The sequence below is a fragment of the Pectinophora gossypiella genome, chromosome 26 (genome assembly GCF_024362695.1).
Source record: "Pectinophora gossypiella chromosome 26, ilPecGoss1.1, whole genome shotgun sequence".
In the NCBI taxonomy this organism is placed as follows: Eukaryota; Metazoa; Arthropoda; class Insecta; order Lepidoptera; family Gelechiidae; genus Pectinophora; species Pectinophora gossypiella.
In genome coordinates, this window is record NC_065429.1 from 5739247 (window position 1) to 5763854 (window position 24608).

The window sequence follows — 24608 nt, forward strand, 5'->3', positions numbered from 1 at the left end:
AAATATATTAGAAAAAAAAATAACGAAATGAAACGAAACACAATCCGCGCGCTCTCTCCATTACTACATTGGAACTTACAGCCATTCAAGACTAAAGTAAGATGACCTAGGGGGGGTTAGATCGGCGCCCGATACGATATGGTGTGGGGCGAAGAGTTACCGTTCTGTACGTAGTCATTCATCATTCATCACCAGCCCATTAACGTCCCCACTGCTGGGGCACGGGCCTTCCCTATGGATGGATAGGGAGATCGGGCCTTAAACCACCACGCGGGCCCAGTACGGATTGGTGGTTATTAACGACTGCTAATGCAGCCGGGACCAACGGCCTTCCGAAGCAAGGAGGAGCTCGAGATGAAAACTTCTTTTTTGTGGTCACCCATCCTATGACCGGCCTTTGCGAAAGTTGCTTAACTTCAACAATCGCAGACCGAGCGCGTTTACCGCTGCGCCACCGAGCTCCTCCACGTACTGTACGGAGTATTGTTCCTTATTCTATGCTTCAATTAAAGAGTCGACATAAACCCTGAGGATATTGCAAGAATCACATAATGTCACTACTTTCTTACTTTATGGTTATTATATGAGTCATGGCAGGGGCCTTTGGCGGCTCAATAGTAACCCTGACACCAGGGTTGATGAGGTTGGTAATTCACCTCACAACCCACACGATAGAAGAAGACTACTTCCCATCCCCGTACCTACAAAATGTATCATGTACACGTCAAAAATACTATGTCGCTTTTATTCAAAATCCTGTGGAACTTGGCTAACCCACAGGGCACGGATATCGAAAGAAAAGAAAAAGTTTAAATTTCTACAACACAATTTTATTTTCCAAATTAAAAAAAAGTAAATTAGTATCCGCAGCCGCAGCCGCAGGTGCCCGAGATGGTGACGGAGCCCGCAGCCGGGATAGTACCGCTGTACGACACACCACCGAGCACTGGCACTGAGCCAGATACGAGCGTGTTACCAACCACGTCCAAGTTACCGGCAACGGCCACGTTCCCTTCGCCCGCAGCACCGTACCCCGCGCCGTATCCCGCGCCCAGGCCCGCGCCGCAGCCGCCGTAGGACGGCGCAATAGCGGCGGGAGCGGCGGCAATACCGCCACAACCATACTGGCTCATCACATTCTGTAATAAATAAAATATTTAAGTCTTTGTTGCATATTAAAAATAGAGAGAGAGAGAGACTCGAGGCCTTTGAAATGTGGTGTTGGAGGAGGATGGAAAGGATAAGTTGGACAGAAAGGGTTACAAATGAGGAAGTGCTAGTAAGAGTAAGGAAAAAGAGACAAATACTGAGAATTAGTTTAGGACAGAAGAGGCAAGATGATTGGACACCTAATAAGACACGACGAATTCATTAAAAACATCATAGAAGGAAAGCTAGAAGGAAAGAGAGGAAGGGGAAGACCAAGAAGAGCTTACATGGAACAGATTAAAGAAAAGGTTAACGTCGTGTCTTATAGGGAAGTCAAGGAATTGGCCTTTGATAGACTGGAATGGAAAATGCTACACCGACAAGAGCGTGGCTCTTAAATTGATCTTGAAAAGAGAAGAAAATAGAAAGAAAATAGAAATAAGCGTATAGGACAACATTATGCTAACAGCGTAGCGGAATGTACGGTACAAACAATTATAATAAGTACACCGATATAAACTATACTAAGATGCTATACATAAAAGACCGTTTGATCGTCTAATTGTAAATAACTAGATAACGAAGTATAACCCTTACCTGGATCAGGCAAGCCTGGATGCAGAGCAACAAGAAGGCGAAGGTAGACATGTTTGTTTGATTGTATTCAACGGAAAGATGATTCCAGAATGTTAGACCGATATAACATGTGCCTTTTTATACCAATATCATTACAGTTTTCAAATATTACATAATTTGCACGACATCCAAGTAACCTAAAGAAATGTAATGTCCAATTTTGCATGATAACAAAGACATTACAAGAATTGTAACTATATTACAAAACAATTAAGTAACTAAGTATTCTGTCATTTTCATACTTTATAATAGTATTAAAGAAATAGATAAACCACAATAAATTTTGTGTAATATAAAAGAGTTTGATAACGATAAAGAATGATGTTTTTATATAAAAGCACCGGTTAACACAAAGGAAATCATTCTCGAGTCAACAGTCGCTGAATACATTGCAATGGCCGCCAAATTCTTCCTTGTTATCTGCGCTTCTGCGCTTTTCATCCAGGTAAGCTTACAATACTTTAATAAAATCACCTGTCTCTCATTAATATTTAGTTTTGGAGCAGTCATGAAAAGATATAATCTTCGTCTATCGTGTGGGTTGTGAGGTGGATTACCAACCCCATCAACCCTGGTGTCAGGGTTATTATTGAGCCGCGATAGGCCCCTGACATGACTCATGTAACGACTACGTACTTACATCAGTAGTAACAACCAGGACCAACGGCTTAACGTGCCTTACGAAGCACGGATCATCTTACTTTTTGGACATTCAGGTGATCAGCCTGTAATGTCCTAACCAAACTAGGGGTCACAAAGTGATTTTTATGATTTGTCTCTACCGGTATTCGAACCCGGGACCTCCGGATCGTGAGCACAAAAAACAAAGAATCAAAAGATACTTCAGTAAAACTGAGGTACTAAGTATTTTACCTACACAATTTTTATTTACAGAGCGCTGTCAGCCAGTGCGGCTGCGGCGGATACTCAGCGCCCTCCTCTCTTGGCCTCGCTCCCTCCAGTCTTGGTGGATGCTCAGGTGCTGGCTACTCAGGATTGAACAGCGGCATCGTCTCATCAGGACTCGCTTCCTCCACCGGTGGCAGTTTCCCCATCTCCAGCGGCTCCCCCGTCGCCCCCAGTGGTATCACCATCGTATCTAACAACGCTATCGAAGGCGCTCTCACCGTCAACGGCCAGCTGCCAATCCTCGCGGCTGTGGCTGTGGAGGGACAACTACCGTCCTCTGGCTCAGCAGGCACCTCGTACAGCTGCGGTGACAGCAACGTCGGCATCTCGAGCCAGAGTCTCTCCGCTGCTGGTATCAGCGCTTCCAACTCTGCTGGTGCTGGTTATGGCAACATTGGCCTGGCCAACGCCGGTTATGGCAACATTGGTGGTTCATGCGGCTGCGGCACCTATTAAGACTGACTTTGAATTTTAGTATCGAAACGTACAATAAATAAAATTTTATAACATAGTTTCTTCCTATTATTTTCACCATCGTAACCTACTTCTCAATGTTAGTCTTGTAAACAGTGATGTATTATGAAAACCAAGGGAATTAAAAAGGCCACATACAATGTGGCTTTTTTAACCCCACAGGATTCTCTCTAGGAACACTTCCAAAGGACGTAATATCCTGACGACTCGATTTCCCTAGCTATAGAGGCGCCCAATCAGCTCGCAACAACAAACACTTCAGGACTCCGATACCGACCCCGCCGGCGTGGTCGACGATTTCCCTCATACATAGCTATCGGGCTACCGGAATCGATTTAAAATATAATTCCCTCAAACGATGTCCTCAGCATTTTGTCCGGCCAAGTAGTTAATGCCATCTGCGGCAAATCTACAATAAAACACGTCAAAAAATTTACTTTGGAATCATTACTTTCAAAGTCCGTCTTGGTTTTAATTCATAGTACTTACATTTCTTTATAATAAAAAAGGTACAGTTTGCAAATGGTCATCATTTAACATTGGATCTAAATTTTTAGGTTACTTACTTATTAAAATAATACTACTAAATAATACTACTAATAATACTACTAAATTAATGTCACAGCACTTTATTATTTTTCAGAAGAATATTTGAAAATAATTTGAAAATACAATTTGAAAATTAGTTGAGATAAGTAATACAGAAATTCATAATTATTGCATTTGTAATTAAATTATTGAAAACATCAGAATCTATGTAGGATTACGCAACGGATAAACCTCAAGATCTTAGTAGATTCCACGGCCGCATGAACAGCCTCCCAATCTGCGAGCACCGAAAGCGCTGCCGTAACCTGCATTGGAGGCACTGATGCCAGCAGCAGAGAGAGTCTGGCCCGAGATGCCGATGTTGCTGTCACCGCAGCTGTACGAGGTGCCCGCTGAGCCAGAGGACGGCACTTGTCCCTTCAAAGCCACGGCCGCGAGGAACGGCATCTCACCGGAGGCATATAAATTGCCGCTGATCGAGTTCTGCGACAGGAGGGAGATGCCACTGGGAGTGGTGGGGGAGCTGATGGAGACGGGGAGACCGCCGCCGCTGGCGGACGCGACTCCTGAGGAGACGATGCCGCCGCTCAGTGCTGAGTAGCCCCGCCCCCCGCACAGGGGCAGAGGTGCTCCCGGGCACGCCAACACCACGCTCTACGAGAACACAACTAATAGCAATCACACATAACATAACATTACGCCTGTATCCCCGAAAGGCTAGGCAGAGGTTTATGATATAGTATATGTATACACGCACTCTTTAAAAGGCGTGTTAGCCCAGTTGATAAAACGCTTGCCTCTCACTATAAGGTCGCAGGTTCGAATCCAGCGCAGGCCTAAGCCAATGATTGTCGAATTTGTTTTCGAATCGAATTCATATTTGGATAATAAATTCTTATCACGTGCTCAGCGGTGAAGGAAAACATCGTGAGGAAACCCACATCCCCGAGAAATGCATTTTCGGAAGTATGTGACCTAACCTGTATTGGGCTGGTTTTCCCTTCGCGGGTTGGAAGGTCAGACAGGCGGTCGCTTCTGTAAAAAACCCGGACCTGTCAAATGTTCAGGTTAGGTAAGTGGGCCCTGTGAAAAACGGAATATTGCCAGAGAGAAGATGCTATGACCAGCCATGTTTAAGTCCCATGTAATAGAAGGAGAGCCTATTGCTATTAACCGGGCATAAATCCTGGAAACGACATGATCCAAACATGAGTTCGAACCTCTGACACAACGCTGTAAGTCACGCGTTTGCCCAACAGAGTTATTACGAAATTTACAATCAGTATTAAGTGTGTTTATAACAACATATCATAAGCTTACGATTATATCCCAATTGGGGTAGTCAGAGTGAAATCCCCAACTGGGCACCCTTAGCCCGTTGTCTTAAACGTTGTACCGGGTGAGAGCCTTCAGCGCTCCCCATTTGTCCGGCCAAGTAGTTAATGCCATCTGCGGAAAATCTACACGTCAAAAGAAAGAGGTCAATTCTTCGCAAGATGAACTAAGTACCCACACTTTACAGAGTTTCCTGCTCTATGTTAGACCGACGTGATAGGTGGTGAACCGTATCGCCGTAAATAATGATCTAAATTTATAACAAATGAGCTAAAATAGGTTTATAAAACTCACCTGGACAAGAAGCGCAGCGCAAACGACGAAAAAAGTCTTGGCCGACATGTTTCTGTAGGGTACGAGTGATACGTCTCGAGAATAATTTTCATTTTCATTCAGCTGCTTATATACGAAAATGATCCTTTATCCTGCAAGCACCTGCAGCACAAAGACACATCGCAGATCACGTTCAAAACTCATTTTCGTTTTTGTTTCGAAACATTTGATGATAATAGACAACACGTGCTTTTAATCAATATCTTTGCCTCCAATAACACGAGTGATTAGAAAATCGTATTTAAATAGGTCAACATGAGTTTGTGACATCATTCTGGAATCAGCCTTCCGTTGAATACAATCAAACAAACATGTCTACCTTCGCCTTCTTGTTGCTCTGCGTCCAGGCTTGCCTGATCCAGGTAAGGGTTATACTTCCATATCAAGTTATTTACAATTAGATTATCTTTTGTATTTTATGTATTGCATCTTAGTATAGTTTATATCGGTATACTTATATACATTGTTTGTAACGTACATTCCGCTACGCTGTTATTATCATGTTGTCCTTCAAGTTAAAGGTTGCCTGGAAAGGATTGCTAATTTGCTACCTTAGCAATAAGGCCAACTTTTGTACCACTTATTTTGTTATAAAGTTTATGTTTATTTACTTTATGTTCCTCTTGTGCAATACTTCTATCGTGTGGGTTGTGAGATGGATTACCCATTAATTGTGGTATAAGGTTTATTGTTGAGTCGCCAAAGGCCCCTGATTTGAGGTATGCAATATAGTATTTCATTATTATTTTCAACCTTTTCTAATTGTATAGTGACTTATTTCAATTGTTTGTTTTTCAAAGGATGTGCTGAGCTGTCCTCCCCGAGGCATAGCACCGTCCGCCTGCGGCTGCGGCACAGGTCTGAGCGGTTTGGGTGGTCTGGGCGGTCTGGGCGCGGGATACGGCGCCGTGGGCGAAGGAAGAACGTCCATTAGCGGCACAGTGGGCGTGACCGGGGAGACGAGGGTCACGGGCGCGGTGCCAGTGCTCGGCGCTGTGAGCTTCAGCGGCACCGTGCCCGCTCGTGGCTCCTGCACCATCACGGGCAGCTGCGCCCAGTCCTGCGGCTGCGGAGGATACTAACCTGGGACGCACTTCTTCAGTTAACGTCTGGTCGCCTGGAAGAAATTGCTGCACATCAATGAGCCCGTCAATTGTGTTGTAAAATGTTTCATGTGTGAACAGAATCGATGAGCCCAATATCACATCACTATGCTAATGGACGACACAACATTGGCTAACTCGTACCGCACATTGAAGCTATTGTAAAACATTATCTACGTTGAAATATAATCACTAATTGTACTGAACTAAATGTTCTGTTCAATACTATACTATACATACATAAGATCACGCCTATATCCCGTTGGGGGTAGGCAGATACCACAGAATTGTACCTACTACGATCCAAATACACCACTTTCGTTTTTTCCACTCTCGTCAAAGACTTCATGCATGCTCACTTCATGAACGAAAAAAATAAATAAAACGATATGCAATTTTATTTACTTCTTTATTTTTATCGTATTAAGGCGCATAAACATAGCGCCATTGAACAAAAAAATAAATATTTTTTTAATTGAAATATTTATTTGCCCCACTCAAGACGTTCTGATTTTAAATTATATAAAACACTACAAAAGAAAAAATCATCAAAATCGGACCTATCTCTGGCAAAAAAGAAATTAGGAAGTTCCGGCTTTGTTGACTCCACTAAATGTATCAATTCTGGGTGTAAAAACTCTATGTGCCTAATACGGCGCTACGGAATTAAAAAAAAATGCAATAAATAAGCACTAATGCGGTAATTTTACATTAAAGCTAGTAAGATGGTTTAAGTACCTAAATGCGGTGCAATAAAAGCTATTTTACCAGCAGTTGTGTTAACAAAATTTTCTATATTTGCTAAATGCTTTTCCGAATTTAAATATTTCATGATCGTAAATAATGGCTGGCGTTTCATATTCAAGTGTAATTGCTACTAACATACTCGTAAGCTAAAGTTTTATAGTGACTTACAAAAGATTTTATTATTTATTTATTAAATTATAAGTATAATATAATATTTATATATATTTTGTAATTATCTAAGTAAAATAAATAATCTCTTTTGACGAAGCCTGTGGTGGATTTAATGATGTGTTTTAATAAGTACTTTATAATATTATACTTTGTATTTAATGAAAATAAATAAATATAGTGAAATTTTGTGTCAAAAAATAAGAAATAAAATATAATATTATCTAAGTATTTCATCAAATATTATTAATGATGATTTCAATGTCCATTAATATTTATATTTATCGTGTATCAAAGTTTGAATTCAGAACTATTATTACATATATATTTATTTATTTCACGGAACATGACTCATATGTGTAATAAGCTTATTCTATGAAGGCACACGAAATTGCTACGGAATTTCTATGAAAAGCACACTGGGATAAAATGCCGGACTTATTATTAAGTATTTTTGATTAAAATTCATAAATAAATTAAATAAGAAAAAAGAAAATGTTTTTCGTTAGTTTTGGATCTGTCTTTATTTAGTTTTTATTAGTTTTATTCTGATTACTAATCAGAATTTCATAATTTATCTGGAGTCTAGTACACGACCAAATTACTTGGTAGGACCAATGCAAAGCACTAATGACTCTCATCCGGTACAAAAAATGAAGACAAGAGAACCTAGAAGGCCGATAGGATATCGATAAGCGGTGAATGAAAGAAATCGTCGACCACGCCAGGGTAGATCATGAAATATTCAAATTAAAAATATTCAAATTCGGAAAAGCGTTTAGCAAATATTCGATACTCGATTCCTGCAAGCACTTCCTAATTTTATTTTAAGTTATACCTGTCATTTTCTTATCCGCCTAAATGGAAAGGGACGGATGATTGACAACTGTTATTTTAAAATGAATGCATAACCCAGGCAAATAAAATAGGCATTTCGCTGATATGTAATCCGTTTGGCGTGTGCTGTCTGTCGGGTTATTGGTGGAGGTCCGTGTTGTTCTATGGGTTATTGGGAAATATAAATTCAGTTATTATTTTATATTATAAGGAGTGAAATTCTCTGCCGTCTTCTGTATTTTCGAATGCATATAACCCGGGTGCTTTCAAGGCCAGAGTCAACAGGCACCTTCTGGGCTCCATCTTAGGCCTCGTCAATGCCTTCGGGGAAATCTGAGGCCAAGAGTAAACCCATCAAAGGTAAAAAAAAATACTTTTGCACTACTATGTCACAAAGTTTGACGCTGTTTGATATAAAAAAATTAAAAAAACATCAAATTTTTGTTGCCCAATGTGTGCTGTTGCTATATGTTTTAGAAATGTTTTAGAAAGGTCCGATTTTGATGATTTTTTCTTTTGTAGTGTTTTATATAATTTAAAATCAGAACGTCTTGAGTGGGGCAAATAAATATTTCAATTAAAAAAAAATTTTTTTTTGTTCAATGGCGCTATGTTGAATGGAGCCTTAATACGATAAAAATAAAAAAGTAATTATCATATCGTTTTAATTTTTTTTCGTTCATGAAGTGAGCATGCATGAAGTCTTTGACGAGAGTTGAAAAAGCGAAAGAGTATCAGGATCGTAGTAGGTACAATTCTGTGGTCTCTGCCTACCCCCAACGGGATATAGGCGTGATCTTATGTATGTACTTATAGTATAGTATTGAACAGAACATTTAGTTCAGTACAATTAGTGATTATATTTCAACGTAGATAATGTTTTACAATAGCTTCAATGTGCGGTACGAGTTAGCCAATGTTGTGTCGTTCATTAGGATAGTGATGCGATATTGGACTTATCCATTCTATTCACACATGAAACATTTTACAACACAATTGATGGGCTCATTCATGTGCAGCAATTTCTTCCAGACGACGAGACGTTAGTTGAAGTGCGTCCCAGGTTAGTATCCTCCGCAGCCGCAGGACTGGGCGCAGCTACCCGTGATGGTGCAGGAGCCGTAAGCGGGCACGCTGCCGCTGAAGCTCACAGCGCCGAGCACTGGCACCGCGCCCGTAACCCTCGTCTCCCCGGTCACGCCCATTGTGCCACTAATGGACGTTCTTCCTTCGCCCACGGCGCCGTATCCCGCGCCCAGACCGCCCAGACCACCCAAACCGCTCAGACCGCTCAGACCTGCGCCGCAGCCGCAGGCGGACGGTGCTATGGCTCTGGGAGGACAGCTCAGCACATCCTTTGAAAAACAAACAATTTAAATAAGTCACTATACAATTAGGAAAGATTGATAAAATACTATATTGCATACCTCAAATCGGGGCCTTTGGCGGCTCAATAATAAACCTTACACCAGAAATAATGAGTTTGGTAATCCATCTCACAACCCACACGATAGAAGTATTGCACAAGAGGAACATAAAGTAAATAAACATAAACTTTATAAGAAAATAAGTGGTACAAAAGTTGGCCATATTGCTAAGGTAGCTTAGCAATCCTTTCCAGGCAACCTTTACGCATAGGACAACATTATAATAACAACGTAGCGAAATGTACGGTACAAACTATGTATATATGAGTAAATAAGTATACCGATAGAAACTACACTAAAAAACAATAGATAATCTAATTGTAAATAACTAGAAATAAAAGAATAATCCTTACCTGGATCAGGCAAGCCTGGATGCAGAGCAACAAGAAGGCGAAGGTAGACATGTTTGTTTGATTGTATTCAATGGAAAGATGATTCCAGAATAATGTCACAAACTCATATTGACCTATTTAAATACGATTTTCTAATCACTCGTGTTATTGGAGACAAAGATATTGATTAAAAGCACGTGTAGCCTATTATCATCAAATGTTTCGAAACAAAAACGAAAATGAGTTTTGAACGTGATCTGCGATGTGTCTTTGTGCTGCAGGTGCTTGCAGGATAACGGATCATTTTCGTATATAAGCAGCTGAATGAAAATGAAAATTATTCTCGAGACATATCACTCGTACCCTACAGAAACATGTCGGCCAAGACTTTTTCCGTCGTTTGCGCTGCGCTTCTTGTCCAGGTGAGTTTTATAAACCTATTTTAGCTCATTTGTTATAAGTTTAGATCATTATATACGGCGATACGGTTCACCACCTATCACGTTGGTCTAAGAGAGCAGAAAACTCGGTGAAGTGCGGGTACTTAGTTCATCTTGCAAAGAATTGACCTCTTTCTTTTGACGTGTAGATTTGCCGCAGATGGCATTAACTACTTGGCCGGACAAATGGGGAGTGCTGAAGGCTCTCACCCGGTACAACGTTTAAGATAACAGGCTGAGAGTGCCCAGTTGGGGATTTAACTCTGACTACCCCAATTGGGATATAGTCATAAGCTTATGATATGTTGTTATAAATACACTTAATACTGATTGTAAATTTCGTAATAACTCTGTTGGGAAAACGCGTGACTTACAGCGTTGTGTCAGAGGTTCGAACTCATGTTTGGATCATGTCGTTTTCAAGATTTGTGCCCGGTTAATGGCAATAGGCTCTCCTTCTATTACAGGAGACTTAAACATGGCTGGTAAAGAGTGCGTATATACACCTCTGCCTAGCCTTGCGGGGATACAGGCATGATGTTATGTTATGTGTGATTGCTATTAGTTGTGTTCTCGTAGAGCGTGGTGTTGGCGTGCCCGGGTGCACCTCTGCCCCTGTGCGGAGGGCGGGGCTACTCAGCACTGAGCGGCGGCATCGTCTCCTCAGGAGTCGCGTCCGCCAGCGGCGGCGGTCTCCCCGTCTCCATCAGCTCCCCCACCACTCCCAGTGGCATCTCCCTCCTGTCGCAGAACTCGATCAGCGGCAATTTATATGCCTCCGGTGAGATGCCGTTCCTCGCGGCTGTGGCTTTGAAGGGACAAGTGCCATCCTCTGGCTCAGCGGGCACCTCGTACAGCTGCGGTGACAGCAACGTCGGCATCTCGAGTCAGAGTCTCTCTGCTGCTGGCATCAGTGCCTCCAATGCAGGTTACGGCAGCGCTTTCGGTGCTCGCAGATTAGGAGGCTGTTCATGCGGCCGTGGAATCTACTAAGATCTTGAGGTTTATCCGTTGCGTAATCCTACATTGATAATGAAACTTGATAATTATAAATACCAGTACGGCTCATCGCAAGTCATTCTCAAATAGAAAGAAAAAAATATAATTATATATATAAATACAGACTTAAAACGAAAATAAAAAGGAAAATAGATAAATTGTATCATATCAGTACAAAAAAAAACAACACTCAGCGTAATACCACAGCACGGGCCACAGCGGCGCTATAATCATTATGAAACCTATTTTTAGTAAATCATGTATATTCCAAACCCTAAAATTATAAATAAGTACATAAGGTATTTACATTTTAAGAATACAATATGTCTTAGCTCCTTAAGAATAAAGAAATAAAAAATGGTTTAGTAATATTCCGTATAGAGAGGGTTAACAGGAGCAAATTGTACTTTCAAATATTTTTTTGTAAATACAAGTTTTAAAAATATATAAGTTTCACTGGAATTTAGTACTTTTATTTCAAACCTCGAATCTGAGATGAACTTTTAAAGGAATGATAGGTAATAAAAATACGCTTTAGTAAGACGTTGTTTAAATCATACAATAATATAAGAGAACCCAGAGTCGACCCCTGAGGTACGCTCAATAATTTTATTAATTAACTTTATTTGAAAGCTGTCTCTTTCTTTATAATGTTTATCTTCTATTTTGAATAAGTAAGTAACCGACAAATTATATCATATATTAGGTATTTGCCTAATTTTAACAACATTATACTGTACTCGAGTTTATCAAATGCCTTATGTTGACCACAGAAGACACTAGTGGGCTAACTAGTATAATTCTTTTTAAGTTTTAGTAGGGACTCACTTGCTGTAGCACCAATGCGAGTTAACCTATAGTATACAGTGTGTCGTAATTTTTCGGACCCGACAAACTTTAAGGGTGGATTCTACGAGTAATTTCATCGAAAAAACACCCCCATATGTGGGATGAAATCTCAATATCTCTCACCCGGTACAACGTTTAAGACAACAGGCCTGAGGGTGCCCAGTTGGGCGCGAACCTCGGCTCAGGGCGTCGTCTGAGAGGAAAAAATATTTGAAAGAATTAATCGACCCTAGTGGGTCGATAGCGATAAGCGCTGATTTAGGGAAGTCGTCGTCCACGCCGGCGGGGTCGGTATCGGAGTCCTAAAGTGTTTGGTGTCGCGAGCTGATTGGCTGCCTCTATGGCTAAAGTAATCGGGTCTACGGGATCGTATATTACTTTCCTTCGGACGCCGACACTTTTCAGTACCGTCCCTAAGCGGGATGTATTCGGAAGATGTAAAATTTTCCCGTCTTCGTCTTGAAGTTCATCTCCTGTCCCATGTCGTTTTCGTGCTTGATGTTCATCGGTTTCACCAGTTGCATCCACCATTCCTGCGAGTTCTTCTTCAGGTGACTTGCTTTCATAGCAAAATATTGAATCTCCCCTTTCGGCACACTCAATCTCGTAGTTTTGCGTCTTCCACCAACTGATGCCGTCCATTCCACATGTATGGTTTGCGCACTTACAAGCTTCAATATGTTCGTTGCCGAGAATATCTTGTAGCACTTGACGACCATTGCCGGAATAAAGATACTCGCGTAGACAAGACAGGCAGCTAACGCTTGTATTTTTGTAGGCTCCCTCTCGAATAATTCGTCCCAGTCTAGAGTTAAATCCCCACTGTCGATTGCTAGATATGTAGATGAGGTGCCAATGCCGTCTTCTTGTTCCTTGATGGACAGTGATGAGTTTATAAGGTCCGTTATAAACTGCTGGCAGTATACCTTCTGTGCCTGCGATATACGTACCGACTTGAGATATTCTTCCCATGCTTCCTTCGTGATCATTAATTCTTTCTGCGCTTCCTGTTCCGACGGAATACCTTCTTCTTCTTCCATTTCTCCATCTGACTCCAATGCTGCCATCTCCTTCAGGTTCGATAATCCCCTCTGGTCCAGCACATAATTTCGTATCGTTATGTTCGCACTCGTTATTATGTGATATACGTACTGTTGCTTGGTCGCCATTGATGATTTTCGTACCGTGCACCCGTTTATATATTCGTCCCTCAGTTAATTTACATATTACATCCAGTTCATTGCATATTGATGATACGGTTGTGTCGGGTATTGAGTGCATTTGTGATAATTATGCAAATTCAATCTAATTTGCATTAAGTGCATTTTTATCTACCCCTTTTTACATTCTGATAATTATGTTAATACGAACTTATTTTCTTATCAGAGCGATAGTGTGCATGTTTTGCTAATGCATCCTGCATGTTAGTGCATTTTTATCTACTCGTATTTGTTACATTCCGGTTAACATGTTAATACGAACTTGTTTTCTTATCAGAGTGATAATGTACATGTTTTGCTATTGCAACCTGCCTATATTAAGCGTTGTTTGAGGTGTCTGTTTAGTTCAGTCTTCAATTTCTGTAGTGTTCGGTTGTGTTGTCGTCATGTCTACTAACGCTGAGAGGTCTGCCGCGCCCGCGCCCCGCTTCATTGACCGTTTGATTTTCGAGGACGACGACGTTGACCTCGTGTCTACGCCTACGCCTCGTGTTAAGGCGTGGCAGACCTCTCAGCGTTAGTAGACATGACGACAACACAACCGAACACTACAGAAATTGAAGACTGAACTAAACAGACACGGGCGAAGTTCAGGAAGGAGAAGATACGAAATTATGTGCTGGACCAGAGGGGATTATCGAACCTGAAGGAGATGGCAGCATTGGAGTCAGATGGAGAAATGGAAGAAGAAGAAGGTATTCCGTCGGAACAGGAAGCGCAGAAAGAATTAACGATCACGAAGGAAGCATGGGAAGAATATCCCAAGTCGGTACGTATATCGCAGGCACAGAAGGTATACTGCCAGCAGTTTATAACGGACCTTATAAACTCATCACTGTCCATCAAGGAACAAGAAGACGGCATTGGCACCTCATCTACATATCTAGCAATCGACAGTGGGGATTTAACTCTAGACTGGGACGAATCATTCGAGAGGGAGCCTACAAAAATACAAGCGTTAGCTGCCTGTCTTGTCTACGCGAGTATCTTTATTCCGGCAATGGTCGTCAAGTGCTACAAGATATTCTCGGCAACGAACATATTGAAGCTTGTAAGTGCGCAAACCATACATGTGGAATGGACGGCATCAGTTGGTGGAAGACGCAAAACTACGAGATTGAGTGTGCCGAAGGGGGAGATTCAATATTTTGCTATGAAAGCAAGTCACCTGAAGAAGAACTCGCAGGAATGGTGGATGCAACTGGTGAAACCGATGAACATCAAGTACGAAAACGACATGGGACAGGAGATGAACTTCAAGACGAAGACGGGAAAATTTTACATCTTCCGAATACATCCCGCTTAGGGACGGTACTGAAAAGTGTCGGCGTCCGAAGGAAAGTAATATACGATCCCGTAGACCCGATTACTTTAGCCATAGAGGCAGCCAATCAGCTCGCGACACCAAACACTTTAGGACTCCGATACCGACCCCGCCGGCGTGGACGACGACTTCCCTAAATCAGCGCTTATCGCTATCGACCCACTGGGGTCGATTAATTCTTTCAAATATTTTTTCCTCTCAGACGACGCCCTGAGCCGAGGTTCGCGCCCAACTGGGCACCCTCAGGCCTGTTGTCTTAAACGTTGTACCGGGTGAGAGATATTGAGATGATTTCATCCCACATATGGGGGTGTTTTTTCGATGAAATTACTCGTAGAATCCACCCTTAAAGTTTGTCGGGTCCGAAAAATTACGACACACTGTATACTGGGTGTTAGTGACATCGTAACGAATACTGAGAGGGATGATTCAGACCATGATTCTGAGTTAATATCTAGTGGAATTTTCCGTCGCAAAATTCATGAAATTTTGAGTTTTGTTTTTAATTATTTTCAATTCCATATTGTGCTTTTAGCTGCATAGAACCCAAATTTCAATAAAAAAACAATAATGACAAATTATCGAAAATTTTCGATGTAATGGAGACAACAGCTGCTCGAACGGGTCAACGGCCACACGCACCGCGCGCCGCGCGCCCCGCTCCGCACGCCCCGCTCCGCGCGCCCCGCGCCGCACGCCGGCGGCGGCGCGGCGGCGGCGCGGCCTACAAAGTAGGCACTACGAACCGATCCTATTTCTTTCTCTGTCTATCGTAAATTATAAATTTACGACTCCTATTTCTTTCTCTGTCTATCGTAAATTTATAATTTACGCGCCGCCGCCGGCGTGCGGCGTAGACCTACGCCTCGTGTTAAGGCGTAGACACGAGGTCAACGTCGTCGTCCTCGAAAATCAAACGGTCAATGAAGCGGGGTGCGGGCGCGGCAGACCTCTCAGCGTTAGTAGACATGACGACAACACAACCGAACACTACAGAAATTGAAGACTGAACTAAACAGACACCTCAAACAACGCTTAATATAGGCAGGTTGCAATAGCAAAACATGTACATTATCACTCTGATAAGAAAACAAGTTCGTATTAACATGTTAACCGGAATGTAACAAATACGAGTAGATAAAAATGCACTAACATGCAGGATGCATTAGCAAAACATGCACACTATCGCTCTGATAAGAAAATAAGTTCGTATTAACATAATTATCAGAATGTAAAAAGGGGTAGTTAAAATTTCACTTAATGCAAATTAGATTGAATTTGCATAATTATCACAAATGCACTCAATACCCGACACAACCGTATTATCAATATGCAATGAACTGGATGTAGTATGTAAATTAACTGAGGGACGAATATATAAACGGGTGCACGGTACGAAAATATAACGAGTGCGAACATAACGATACGAAATTATGTGCTGGACCAGAGGGGATTATCGAACCTGAAGGAGATGGCAGCATTGGAGTCAGATGGAGAAATGGAAGAAGAAGAAGGTATTCCGTCGGAACAGGAAGCGCAGAAAGAATTAATGATCACGAAGGAAGCATGGGAAGAATATCTCAAGTCGGTACGTATATCGCAGGCACAGAAGGTATACTGCCAGCAGTTTATAACGGACCTTATAAACTCATCACTGTCCATCAAGGAACAAGAAGACGGCATTGGCACCTCATCTACATATCTAGCAATCGACAGTGGGGATTTAACTCTAGACTGGGACGAATTATTCGAGAGGGAGCCTACAAAAATACAAGCGTTAGCTGCCTGTCTTGTCTACGCGAGTATCTTTATTCCGGCAATGGTCGTCAAGTGCTACAAGATATTCTCGGCAACGAACATATTGAAGCTTGTAAGTGCGCAAACCATACATGTGGAATGGACGGCATCAGTTGGTGGAAGACGCAAAACTACGAGATTGAGTGTGCCGAAAGGGGAGATTCAATATTTTGCTATGAAAGCAAGTCACCTGAAGAAGAACTCGCAGGAATGGTGGATGCAACTGGTGAAACCGATGAACATCAAGCACGAAAACGACATGGGACAGGAGATGAACTTCAAGACGAAGACGGGAAAATTTTACATCTTCCGAATACATCCCGCTTAGGGACGGTACTGAAAAGTGTCGGCGTCCGAAGGAAAGTAATATACGATCCCGTAGACCCGATTACTTTAGCCATAGAGGCAGCCAATCAGCTCGCGACACCAAACACTTTAGGACTCCGATACCGACCCCGCCGGCGTGGACGACGACTTCCCTAAATCAGCGCTTATCGCTATCGACCCACTAGGGTCGATTAATTCTTTCAAATATTTTTTCCTCTCAGACGACGCCCTGAGCCGAGGTTCGCGCCCAACTGGGCACCCTCAGGCCTGTTGTCTTAAACGTTGTACCGGGTGAGAGATATTGAGATTTCATCCCACATATGGGGGTGTTTTTTCGATGAAATTACTCGTAGAATCCACCCTTAAAGTTTGTCGGGTCCGAAAAATTACGACACACTGTATACTGGGTGTTAGTGACATCGTAACGAATACTGAGAGGGATGATTCAGACCATGATTCTGAGTTAATATCTAGTGGAATTTTCCGTCGCAAAATTCATGAAATTTTGAGTTTTGTTTTTAATTATTTTCAATTCCATATTGTGCTTTTAGCTGCATAGAACCCAAATTTCAATAAAAAAAACAATAATGACAAATTATCGAAAATTTCCGCGCGCCCCGCTCCGCACGCCCCGCTCCGCGCGCCCCGCGCCGCACGCCGGCGGCGGCGCAGCGGCGGCGCGGCCTACAAAGTAGGCACTACGAACCGATCCTATTTCTTTCTCTGTCTATCGTAAATTATAAATTTATTTTATTCTTATTCTTAAATGGACGGATAATCAACAGGCATAAAATTTATGGAATACACGTCAATTTTAAGCAGAAATCTAAAACAACCGACAGAATTAAGTTGACAGCACACGTCAAACGGTTTGCATACCAGCGAGATACCTTTTTAATTCGACCGGGATATTCATTCATTTACTCATAGGTATCGGGGCCATTATCTACCTAAAACAGTTGAAACAGTAAATAATTGTATTCTTTGTTGTCATTAGAATAACTAACAACCAACTAACACAACCACCACAGATTAGGTAATTAGTTACCTACTATGTCAACCATCCACCAACTTAGTATGTAAGTACCTACGCAAAACCTCGCTACACAAAAATCGAGCGAGATCGCGTCTAGAATTGGGCGGACACTCCGCCAGAGTGTTGCCTATCGATATTCTATCGATACCTAGTTAAAAAAAAACCAATAGTAGGTACCTATCGATAGATCTTTTAGATCAATACCTATTATTGTTACAAAGCAAGACCTATCGGTACTATCTCTAGTATCGATCTAAATGTACTATCACTACTTTCGATAGTTTAGACAATTTTCAAGTTCAACAATTGATAATCTACCTATCGATAGTTCGGCAACTCCGCCGCGTATGCAATGTCGGCATGTTCAAAGAAAAAAATTGTCCGAGAGGAGTGATCTTATTTTTCTTGTTACATGTTGGTACCGAGGTACTAAGTACTAAGTTATTCGTGGTTTTAAATCTCATTGTTAAATCATCAGTAAAGAACTAATTAAACCTATCCTGTTCTGTGTACAATATTCATGTAACGGCTACGTGCTTACATAAGTACCTAGTAGACGGGAGCAACGACTTAACGTACCTTCCGAAGCACGGATCATTTTACTTTCGGACAATCAGGTGATCAGCCTGTAACGTCCCAACCAAAGGCCTTATAAACAGATTTTTGTGATATGTCCCCATCGGAATACGAACCCGGACCCTCCGCATCCCATCGCTCAACCACTGGACCACATAGGCCAAGAAGGTTCTAAGACATAATTAAAGGATCCTGGGACGCAAGACCTCCGAGTTAGGGCTTGTTTGATCTGTCTTGATGGATACTCGGACGTGAATAGCCTCACGGATCAAGGGCAACGCGCGCCAATAAAGTAGGCATTACGAACAGATACTAGGTATTTCTTTGAGTTGATAGGTATCAAGTGAAGTTTCCTGTCGCAAAATTCATAAAATAATTAGATTTTTTTCAGTCCCATATTGTGTTTTAAGCTGCATAGAACGCACATTTAAAATAAACAAATAAAAATTACTAATTATTAAATTTTATCAATGTCATCAATAATAATAATAACGTATCTACAACTTCAGCTATGCGCAGGTGAATAGCCGGCGCACGGGTCAAGGGCAACGCTCGCCAATAAAGTAGGCATACGAACAGATACTATTTCTTTCTCTGTCACTTGCACCATAAACATACTTCTCTCTCTCTCTAGTCGTCGGTCGGCTCGACTCGGCCGCGGCCGGTGCGTCGTCGGCGCCCTTAGTCGGCGCCTTTAATGCTTTGAGCTAACGCCGCCGCGCGCTTCCGCTCAGTCGAATACTAAGCTTGACCCGAATCGCGTGATGTTTTTCGAGGATATTTTTTTCGTGTTTGTGAGTGTTTGTTTCATTCTGTAAATGAGTAGTGTCGACTATGATGATAGATCATAGACCATTTACTGCGCAAAAGTATGGAAGATTGTTGATGTTTATTAAAGAGCAAGGTGTTGTGTTTGTGAGTGCGTGTGATACCTACCTACCGCGGAGGAAACGCGATGTTGCATACCTACGTGACGTGACATGTTCTAGGGTACCTACCTAGGTACTTCGTACGAAGGAATAACAATTAAGGTAAGGCAAGAGTAGGGTTTTTATTGTCTGTACCCAGCAGTTCGGCCACACTCAATACACTTCCCCCCCCCCCCAGACCCAGAGGGGGTGAAGTCGACGCCCGATACGAAATGGTGCGGGGAGGAAAGTTAACGTTCCATGCATCGTGTTATTATTTATTCTGTGGCGGACCCAACTAGTTGGCCAGCTAGTTCCGCCCACATGCAACAGATGGCGCCACATTCAATAATGCAGTCTTGAAGCAGTCGTGAAACGCGATATCGAAGTTTACACCGCGAGACGCAATATACAACTTCCAACATGACACCGTTGGATCGTCGATCCTTAGTTACACTACCTACCAGCTTTTGACTAGCGGGGTACTATGCTCTGTACCCTGAAAAACATCCTTTGGCGGCAGCACATCCTCGCCGCCAAACTGGTAACCCCGACGTGATTCTATGGAGATTCGATTCGATTAGTCCCCGATACCGACCCCGCCGGCATGGTAGAAGATTTCTTTTTCAAATTTCCTCTCAATCGACGCCCTGAGCCGAGGTTCGGGCCCAACTGGGCACCCTCAGGCCTGTTGTCTTAAACGTTGTACCGGGTGAGAGCCTTCAGCGCTCTCCATTTGCCCGGCCAAGTAGTTAATGCCATCTGCGGCAAATCTACAATAAGTCACGTCATAAAAAAAGGATTCGATTAGATTTTTTGGAATTTTTCATGAAATTCATGGTTTGGCTACACCTTCACCAGAAAAGATTATCGTAAGATAATATAAGATAAAGTTATGCAACATTTTCACATGCATAAAATATTCTTGCTCAAATAATGATAAATTAAGACGATCACGTACATCTTTATTATCGAAGATTCAATGATTGATAAAATAAGAAATTAATGTATAAAAGAAATGTATGAATGTAATTTTGTAACAGTGTATATTCGTTTTTATTATGATAATGTACTGTATTCGAGTAGTTGGCTTTATTAGTGTTGCTATTTTACACGTAAAACTTTTAAAGGTACTTTTTTATTACGGAATTTTCAACGCAATCGAAATAGAGTAAGATTTTTTCTTTACTAGAAGCCTTGGCATCGCACAGGCCTAACCAATGATAGTCGAATTTGTTTTCGAATTCATTTTTGGATCATTAATGATTATCACGTGCTCAGCGGCGAAGGAAAACGTCGTGAGGAAACCCACATTCCCGAGAAATGCGTTTTCGGAGGTATGTGACCTAATCTGTATTGGGCTGGTTTTCCCTTCGCGGGTTGGAAGGTTTCACAGGCAGTCGCTTCTGTCAACAATCGGACCTGTCAAATCTTCAGGTTAGGTAAGCGGACCCTGTGAAAAAGGGGATGACGCTAGGGAAATGATGACGATGGTGATATGCAATTTTTTTTTGACGTGACTTATTGTAGATTTGCCGCAGATGGCATTAACTACTTGGCCGGACAAATGGGGAGCGCTGAAGGCTCAGTGCCCAGTTGGGCGCGAACCTTGGCTCAGGGCGTCGTCTGAGAGGAAGAATATTTGAAAGAATTAATTGACCCTAGCGGGTCGATAGCGATAAGCGCTGAATGAGGGCAATCGTCGACCACGCCGGCGGGGTCGGTATCGGGGTCCTGAAGTGTTTGGTGTCGCGAGCTGATTGGCTGCCTCTATGGCTAGAGTTATCGGGTCGTCGGGAAAACAATTTTATGTATTTACTTACTTCTTTATTTTCATCGTGAAATAAGTATTTACTCTTCACGTATGATGATGTTTTTGTCTTTAATCCACTTAATTACGTATAAATGTGTAGGTACTAATTTAACACTTTTTCCAGGGAGTCTCATCACAAATCTTATCTTATGGCATATCAAGAAATGGCATTGGCACGCCAGTCTTAGCTAATATTGGCGCAAGCACCAATATTGCCAATGGCAACTTAGCCAGTAGAAATGTTCCTGCCAATTGCTTAAACACCAATGGCAATTCAGCCAATTTCCAATCCATAAATCTACAGTCACTTATAAACGGAGCCGCAATTAACAGTGGAAAAATTGGCTTGGCAAATGGAATTGCCAACAACCTGCATGGAAGCAACCTAGCCAACAGCTTGGCTAGTTCAGGCAACTTGAGGAATTACGGCAATGCAGTGACGTCGTTTGGCAAACAAGCATCTCTCCCAAATGGTTCTGGCAACCAAGCATTACTGTTGGCAAACGGTAGCAACCAAGCGTTTGGCATACAAATCATAGCTGCTGATTTAGAAGTGGGAGGGCAGTTACAAGTAGCTGGTAAGTTGCCATTTTATGGAACAGTTGAGGTCAATGGCCAGCTACCATCTGCTGGATCTGCGTCAGTTAGGTATAGTTGTGGGACTGTTAACGTGTAAAAAATACCTGCATAATAGCTGTATGATTGTATCTTCTTCTATCGTGTGGTTGTGAGGTAGATTACCAACCCCATCAACCCTGGTGTCAGGGTTACTATTGAGCAGCCAAAGGCCCCTGATATGGCTCATGTAACGACTACTAACTTATATCAGTAAGTAGTAACCGGGACCAACGGCTTAACGTGTATAATTCTATAAAAGCAAGCAAATTAATCGAACTGACAATACACTGTCTGATACTTTTCTTCAGTGCTGAACTAAAGATTATTAGCGTTGCCCTAGGGCCCGGTTACATCTACCAATCTTTCGTCAGTCATGTCTTGATTTATGCTTTAAAGAATTAGTTTACTTAGTTATTTGTATGGGTCAAATACTGTTCGATAAAAGATTGATAACAGACGACAATTACGCGCCGATTGCTATCATTCGTAGTCGTTTATGATTACTGAATCATAAGGTATATTTTTCTACGAATGATAGCAACAATGATAGCTTATCTTTATCTTTTCTACTATTGTACTGCACTGTTTTGGGAATAAAGTTATTCTATTCTATTCTATTCAACATAAAGATCATAGTACAGTTACTGTGATCTTTATTTGTAAGGGCTATATTCCGATTGTCAAAATACCGTGGCTTTGTAGAATCACATTCCTTAATCGTGAACGCAACAATATACTTACGGATACCTTTGGTTATTACATCGGTAACTATTAACTAACCGGATAGCGTAATGTGTTCTTAGTAATATATTTTATTTATTCTTAGTGTGACTTAAGGCCCCGATTCCTGCAGAAGCTGATTCCTGAGATTCCTGTAGTTTCCCTAAGCACGGATAAGTGCTATAAAAACAAAAAATAATTTAAATTAATAATGGTGCTAATTCCTGTAAAAACCATCTAATTTTACTTTAAGTTATACCTGTCATTTTCTTATCCACCGAAAATGAGAGGGACGGATGATTGACCGCTCTTCATTTTAGGAAGAATGAGTAAATAAATGGATAACCCGGGCGAGTCAAAAAGGTATCTCGCTGGTATGCAAACCGTTTGACGTATGTTGTCAACATAATTCTGTCGGGTTATTGGCCAGTGTAAGATTTTTAGACTGTTGCTTTAGATTTGTGCTTAAAATTCACGTGTGTTCCATAAATTTTATGCTTGTCGATTACCCGTCCCTTTCCTTTTCGGCGGATAAGAAAATGACAGATATAACTTAAAATAAAATTAGATGGTTTTTACAGGAATTAGCACCATTATTAATTTAAATTATAACTACCAGGGGAGTAGGTAGTACCCACTCTATAGGTATCTTCTAACAATTACATAAGTTCAGTTTTGTAATATTTTCCACATTGCTTACAATAATTATCAATGTTTGCAATCATTATCAATTATTTCACTTAAATATACTTACTTACATAACTTTACGAGTATATAATAATGAAAATGTATTTTCATTCCATAGTTCAGTTTAGTATTCGGTTTAAAAAATATCGTTTAATTTAGAAAAAAAATATTTAAAAAAATGGCAAGAACAAGTGTTTATTTTCTCTTCATAAGTGTTGCCATCTGTCTGGTTCAGGTAAGGCAAAATATCGATTCTAAAGTATCTTATAAAAGTATTAACTACTTGACCGAACAAGAGGCTAGTTTCCAACTAGTCAAATCAGTTACTTTTTTAAAACGTCAAAACGCGAAATTACTATGGAATTTGTATGAAAAAGCACACTGTGACGTCATAGACAAAGTGATAAAATGTCTGACTTATTATTACGTCTTTATTCTTCTTATCTTTATTGATTAAAATTCATAAATAATTTAAATAGAAATATTAGATATTATATTATTTTATTAGATTATTTTAGATTTTAATAAATAATTATGAATTATTATATTCATTATTATTATTGTATGTCTTTTTCATATCTCGGGCCTATTATTATTATTATTATTAGAAAAAAGGAAATGTTTTTCGTTACTTTTAGATTTGTCTTTATTTAGTAATCAGAATTTATATTGAACTTAGTACATGACCCAATTAGGAAGAGCTGCGACAATGATAAAAATGTAAGAAATTGACTAAAGGTGACTGACATAAAGTGACATTCCAAATATAATTTTATCACTGACATTGTCACAATCGCTTGCAACTTGCCTATGGAGCCAAGGGTCGTTAAGGAAAGAAAGGAAAACATGAAACAGTAGGAGTAGGGCCCTGTGCCGGGAGGTTTTCTGGCCACATCTTTCCCTCAGCGATACAGCTTCCGATGTGGTAGTAGTTTTAGTTAGTCACATAATTATGTACTTAATTTAATTTTTGACGTTCAAAAAGCGCTAAATAAATATTTTTGTTATATTTTTCTTGAATTTTGAAAGATAAGGCAGTCTTTCCTAACACATATTTTTTTATTACAGAACGCTATTTCACAAGTCATTGCCAATGGCTGTGGTAACAACGGCTTTGGCAACTTAGCCCTTAACAACGGGTTGGCACTCAACGGAATCAACGGCATGAACGTACCAGGCAATAACTTGCCATGCAACAACTTGGCTAACAATTTAGCTATTGGCGGAGGCGCTCAGAGCACGGGCTACGGCGACTTGTCACTGATAGGAGAGTTGCCAGTCGGTGGCCAGACAGC

The 24608-nt window shown here is 41.2% G+C and overlaps 5 protein-coding genes across 14 annotated transcripts in view; 3 read left to right on the plus strand and 2 right to left on the minus strand.

Moving 5' to 3' along the window:
- Positions 1–6888, plus strand: part of LOC126378552 (chorion class A protein L11-like) — a 93443-nt gene extending 86555 nt beyond the window's left edge. For 4 of the 5 annotated variants that reach the window (XM_050026993.1, XM_050026991.1, XM_050026992.1 and 1 more), the window contains exon 2: positions 6186–6888. In XM_050026993.1, the coding sequence (XP_049882950.1) occupies positions 6186–6467 (282 nt within the window). In that variant the 3' untranslated portion in view covers positions 6468–6888. Of the gene's footprint in view, positions 1–5486; positions 5748–6185 lie in introns of those variants that run through there. The other variant, XM_050026988.1, reaches the window with a different exon arrangement.
- Positions 3856–5568, minus strand: LOC126378539 (chorion class B protein M2410-like). The gene is made up of 2 exons (XM_050026974.1): positions 5347–5568; positions 3856–4371 (listed from the first exon to the last, which is right to left on the minus strand). The coding sequence occupies exons 1-2, from the start codon at positions 5392–5394 to the stop codon at positions 3958–3960; spliced, it is 462 nt and encodes a 153-aa protein (XP_049882931.1). The 5' UTR covers positions 5395–5568; the 3' UTR covers positions 3856–3957.
- Positions 6889–8908: 2020 nt separating the features above from the next.
- On the minus strand, positions 8909–13812 carry LOC126378532 (chorion class A protein L11-like). 2 transcript variants are annotated; one of them, XM_050026958.1, is made up of 3 exons: positions 13238–13746; positions 10021–10203; positions 8909–9595 (listed from the first exon to the last, which is right to left on the minus strand). In XM_050026958.1, exons 2-3 carry the CDS (start codon positions 10069–10071, stop codon positions 9305–9307), a joined length of 342 nt encoding a protein of 113 aa, XP_049882915.1. In that variant the 5' UTR covers positions 10072–10203; positions 13238–13746; the 3' UTR covers positions 8909–9304. The 2 variants fall into 2 exon arrangements, with proteins under 2 accessions (XP_049882915.1, XP_049882914.1); XM_050026957.1 differs by lacking the exon at positions 10021–10203 and having other exon boundaries at positions 13238–13812.
- Positions 10357–11900, plus strand: LOC126378540 (chorion class B protein PC401-like). The gene is made up of 2 exons (XM_050026975.1): positions 10357–10421; positions 11019–11900. Exons 1-2 carry the CDS (start codon positions 10374–10376, stop codon positions 11430–11432), a joined length of 462 nt encoding a protein of 153 aa, XP_049882932.1. The 5' UTR covers positions 10357–10373; the 3' UTR covers positions 11433–11900.
- Positions 13788–24550, plus strand: LOC126378519 (uncharacterized). Of its 5 annotated transcripts, none has more exons than XM_050026933.1 (3): positions 14024–14276; positions 21413–21866; positions 24382–24550. In XM_050026933.1, exons 1-3 carry the CDS (start codon positions 14160–14162, stop codon positions 24417–24419), a joined length of 609 nt encoding a protein of 202 aa, XP_049882890.1. In that variant the 5' UTR covers positions 14024–14159; the 3' UTR covers positions 24420–24550. The 5 variants fall into 5 exon arrangements, with proteins under 5 accessions (XP_049882889.1, XP_049882888.1, XP_049882890.1 ...); XM_050026934.1 differs by having other exon boundaries at positions 14024–14202; XM_050026935.1 differs by lacking the exon at positions 14024–14276 and adding an exon at positions 16234–16345.
- Positions 24551–24608: the final 58 nt, after the last annotated feature.

What these genes read in the sequence shown, in the direction of transcription:
- LOC126378532 (XM_050026957.1), bottom strand. Translation starts at nt 13,456, where the DNA reads ATGGCGACCAAGCAACAGTACGTATATCACATAATAACGAGTGCGAAC. An exon ending in GGGAAGAATATCTCAAGTCG is followed by an intron (nt 9,596 to 13,237) that starts GTACGTATATCG and finishes TGTTTTTCAAAG; the next exon opens with GATGTGCTGAGCTGTCCTCC.
- LOC126378539 (XM_050026974.1), bottom strand. Translation starts at nt 5,394, where the DNA reads ATGTCGGCCAAGACTTTTTTCGTCGTTTGCGCTGCGCTTCTTGTCCAG. An exon ending in GCGCTGCGCTTCTTGTCCAG is followed by an intron (nt 4,372 to 5,346) that starts GTGAGTTTTATA and finishes GTGTTCTCGTAG; the next exon opens with AGCGTGGTGTTGGCGTGCCC.
- LOC126378540 (XM_050026975.1), top strand. Translation starts at nt 10,374, where the DNA reads ATGTCGGCCAAGACTTTTTCCGTCGTTTGCGCTGCGCTTCTTGTCCAG. An exon ending in GCGCTGCGCTTCTTGTCCAG is followed by an intron (nt 10,422 to 11,018) that starts GTGAGTTTTATA and finishes GTGTTCTCGTAG; the next exon opens with AGCGTGGTGTTGGCGTGCCC.
- LOC126378519 (XM_050026932.1), top strand. Translation starts at nt 14,160, where the DNA reads ATGGCAGCATTGGAGTCAGATGGAGAAATGGAAGAAGAAGAAGGTATT.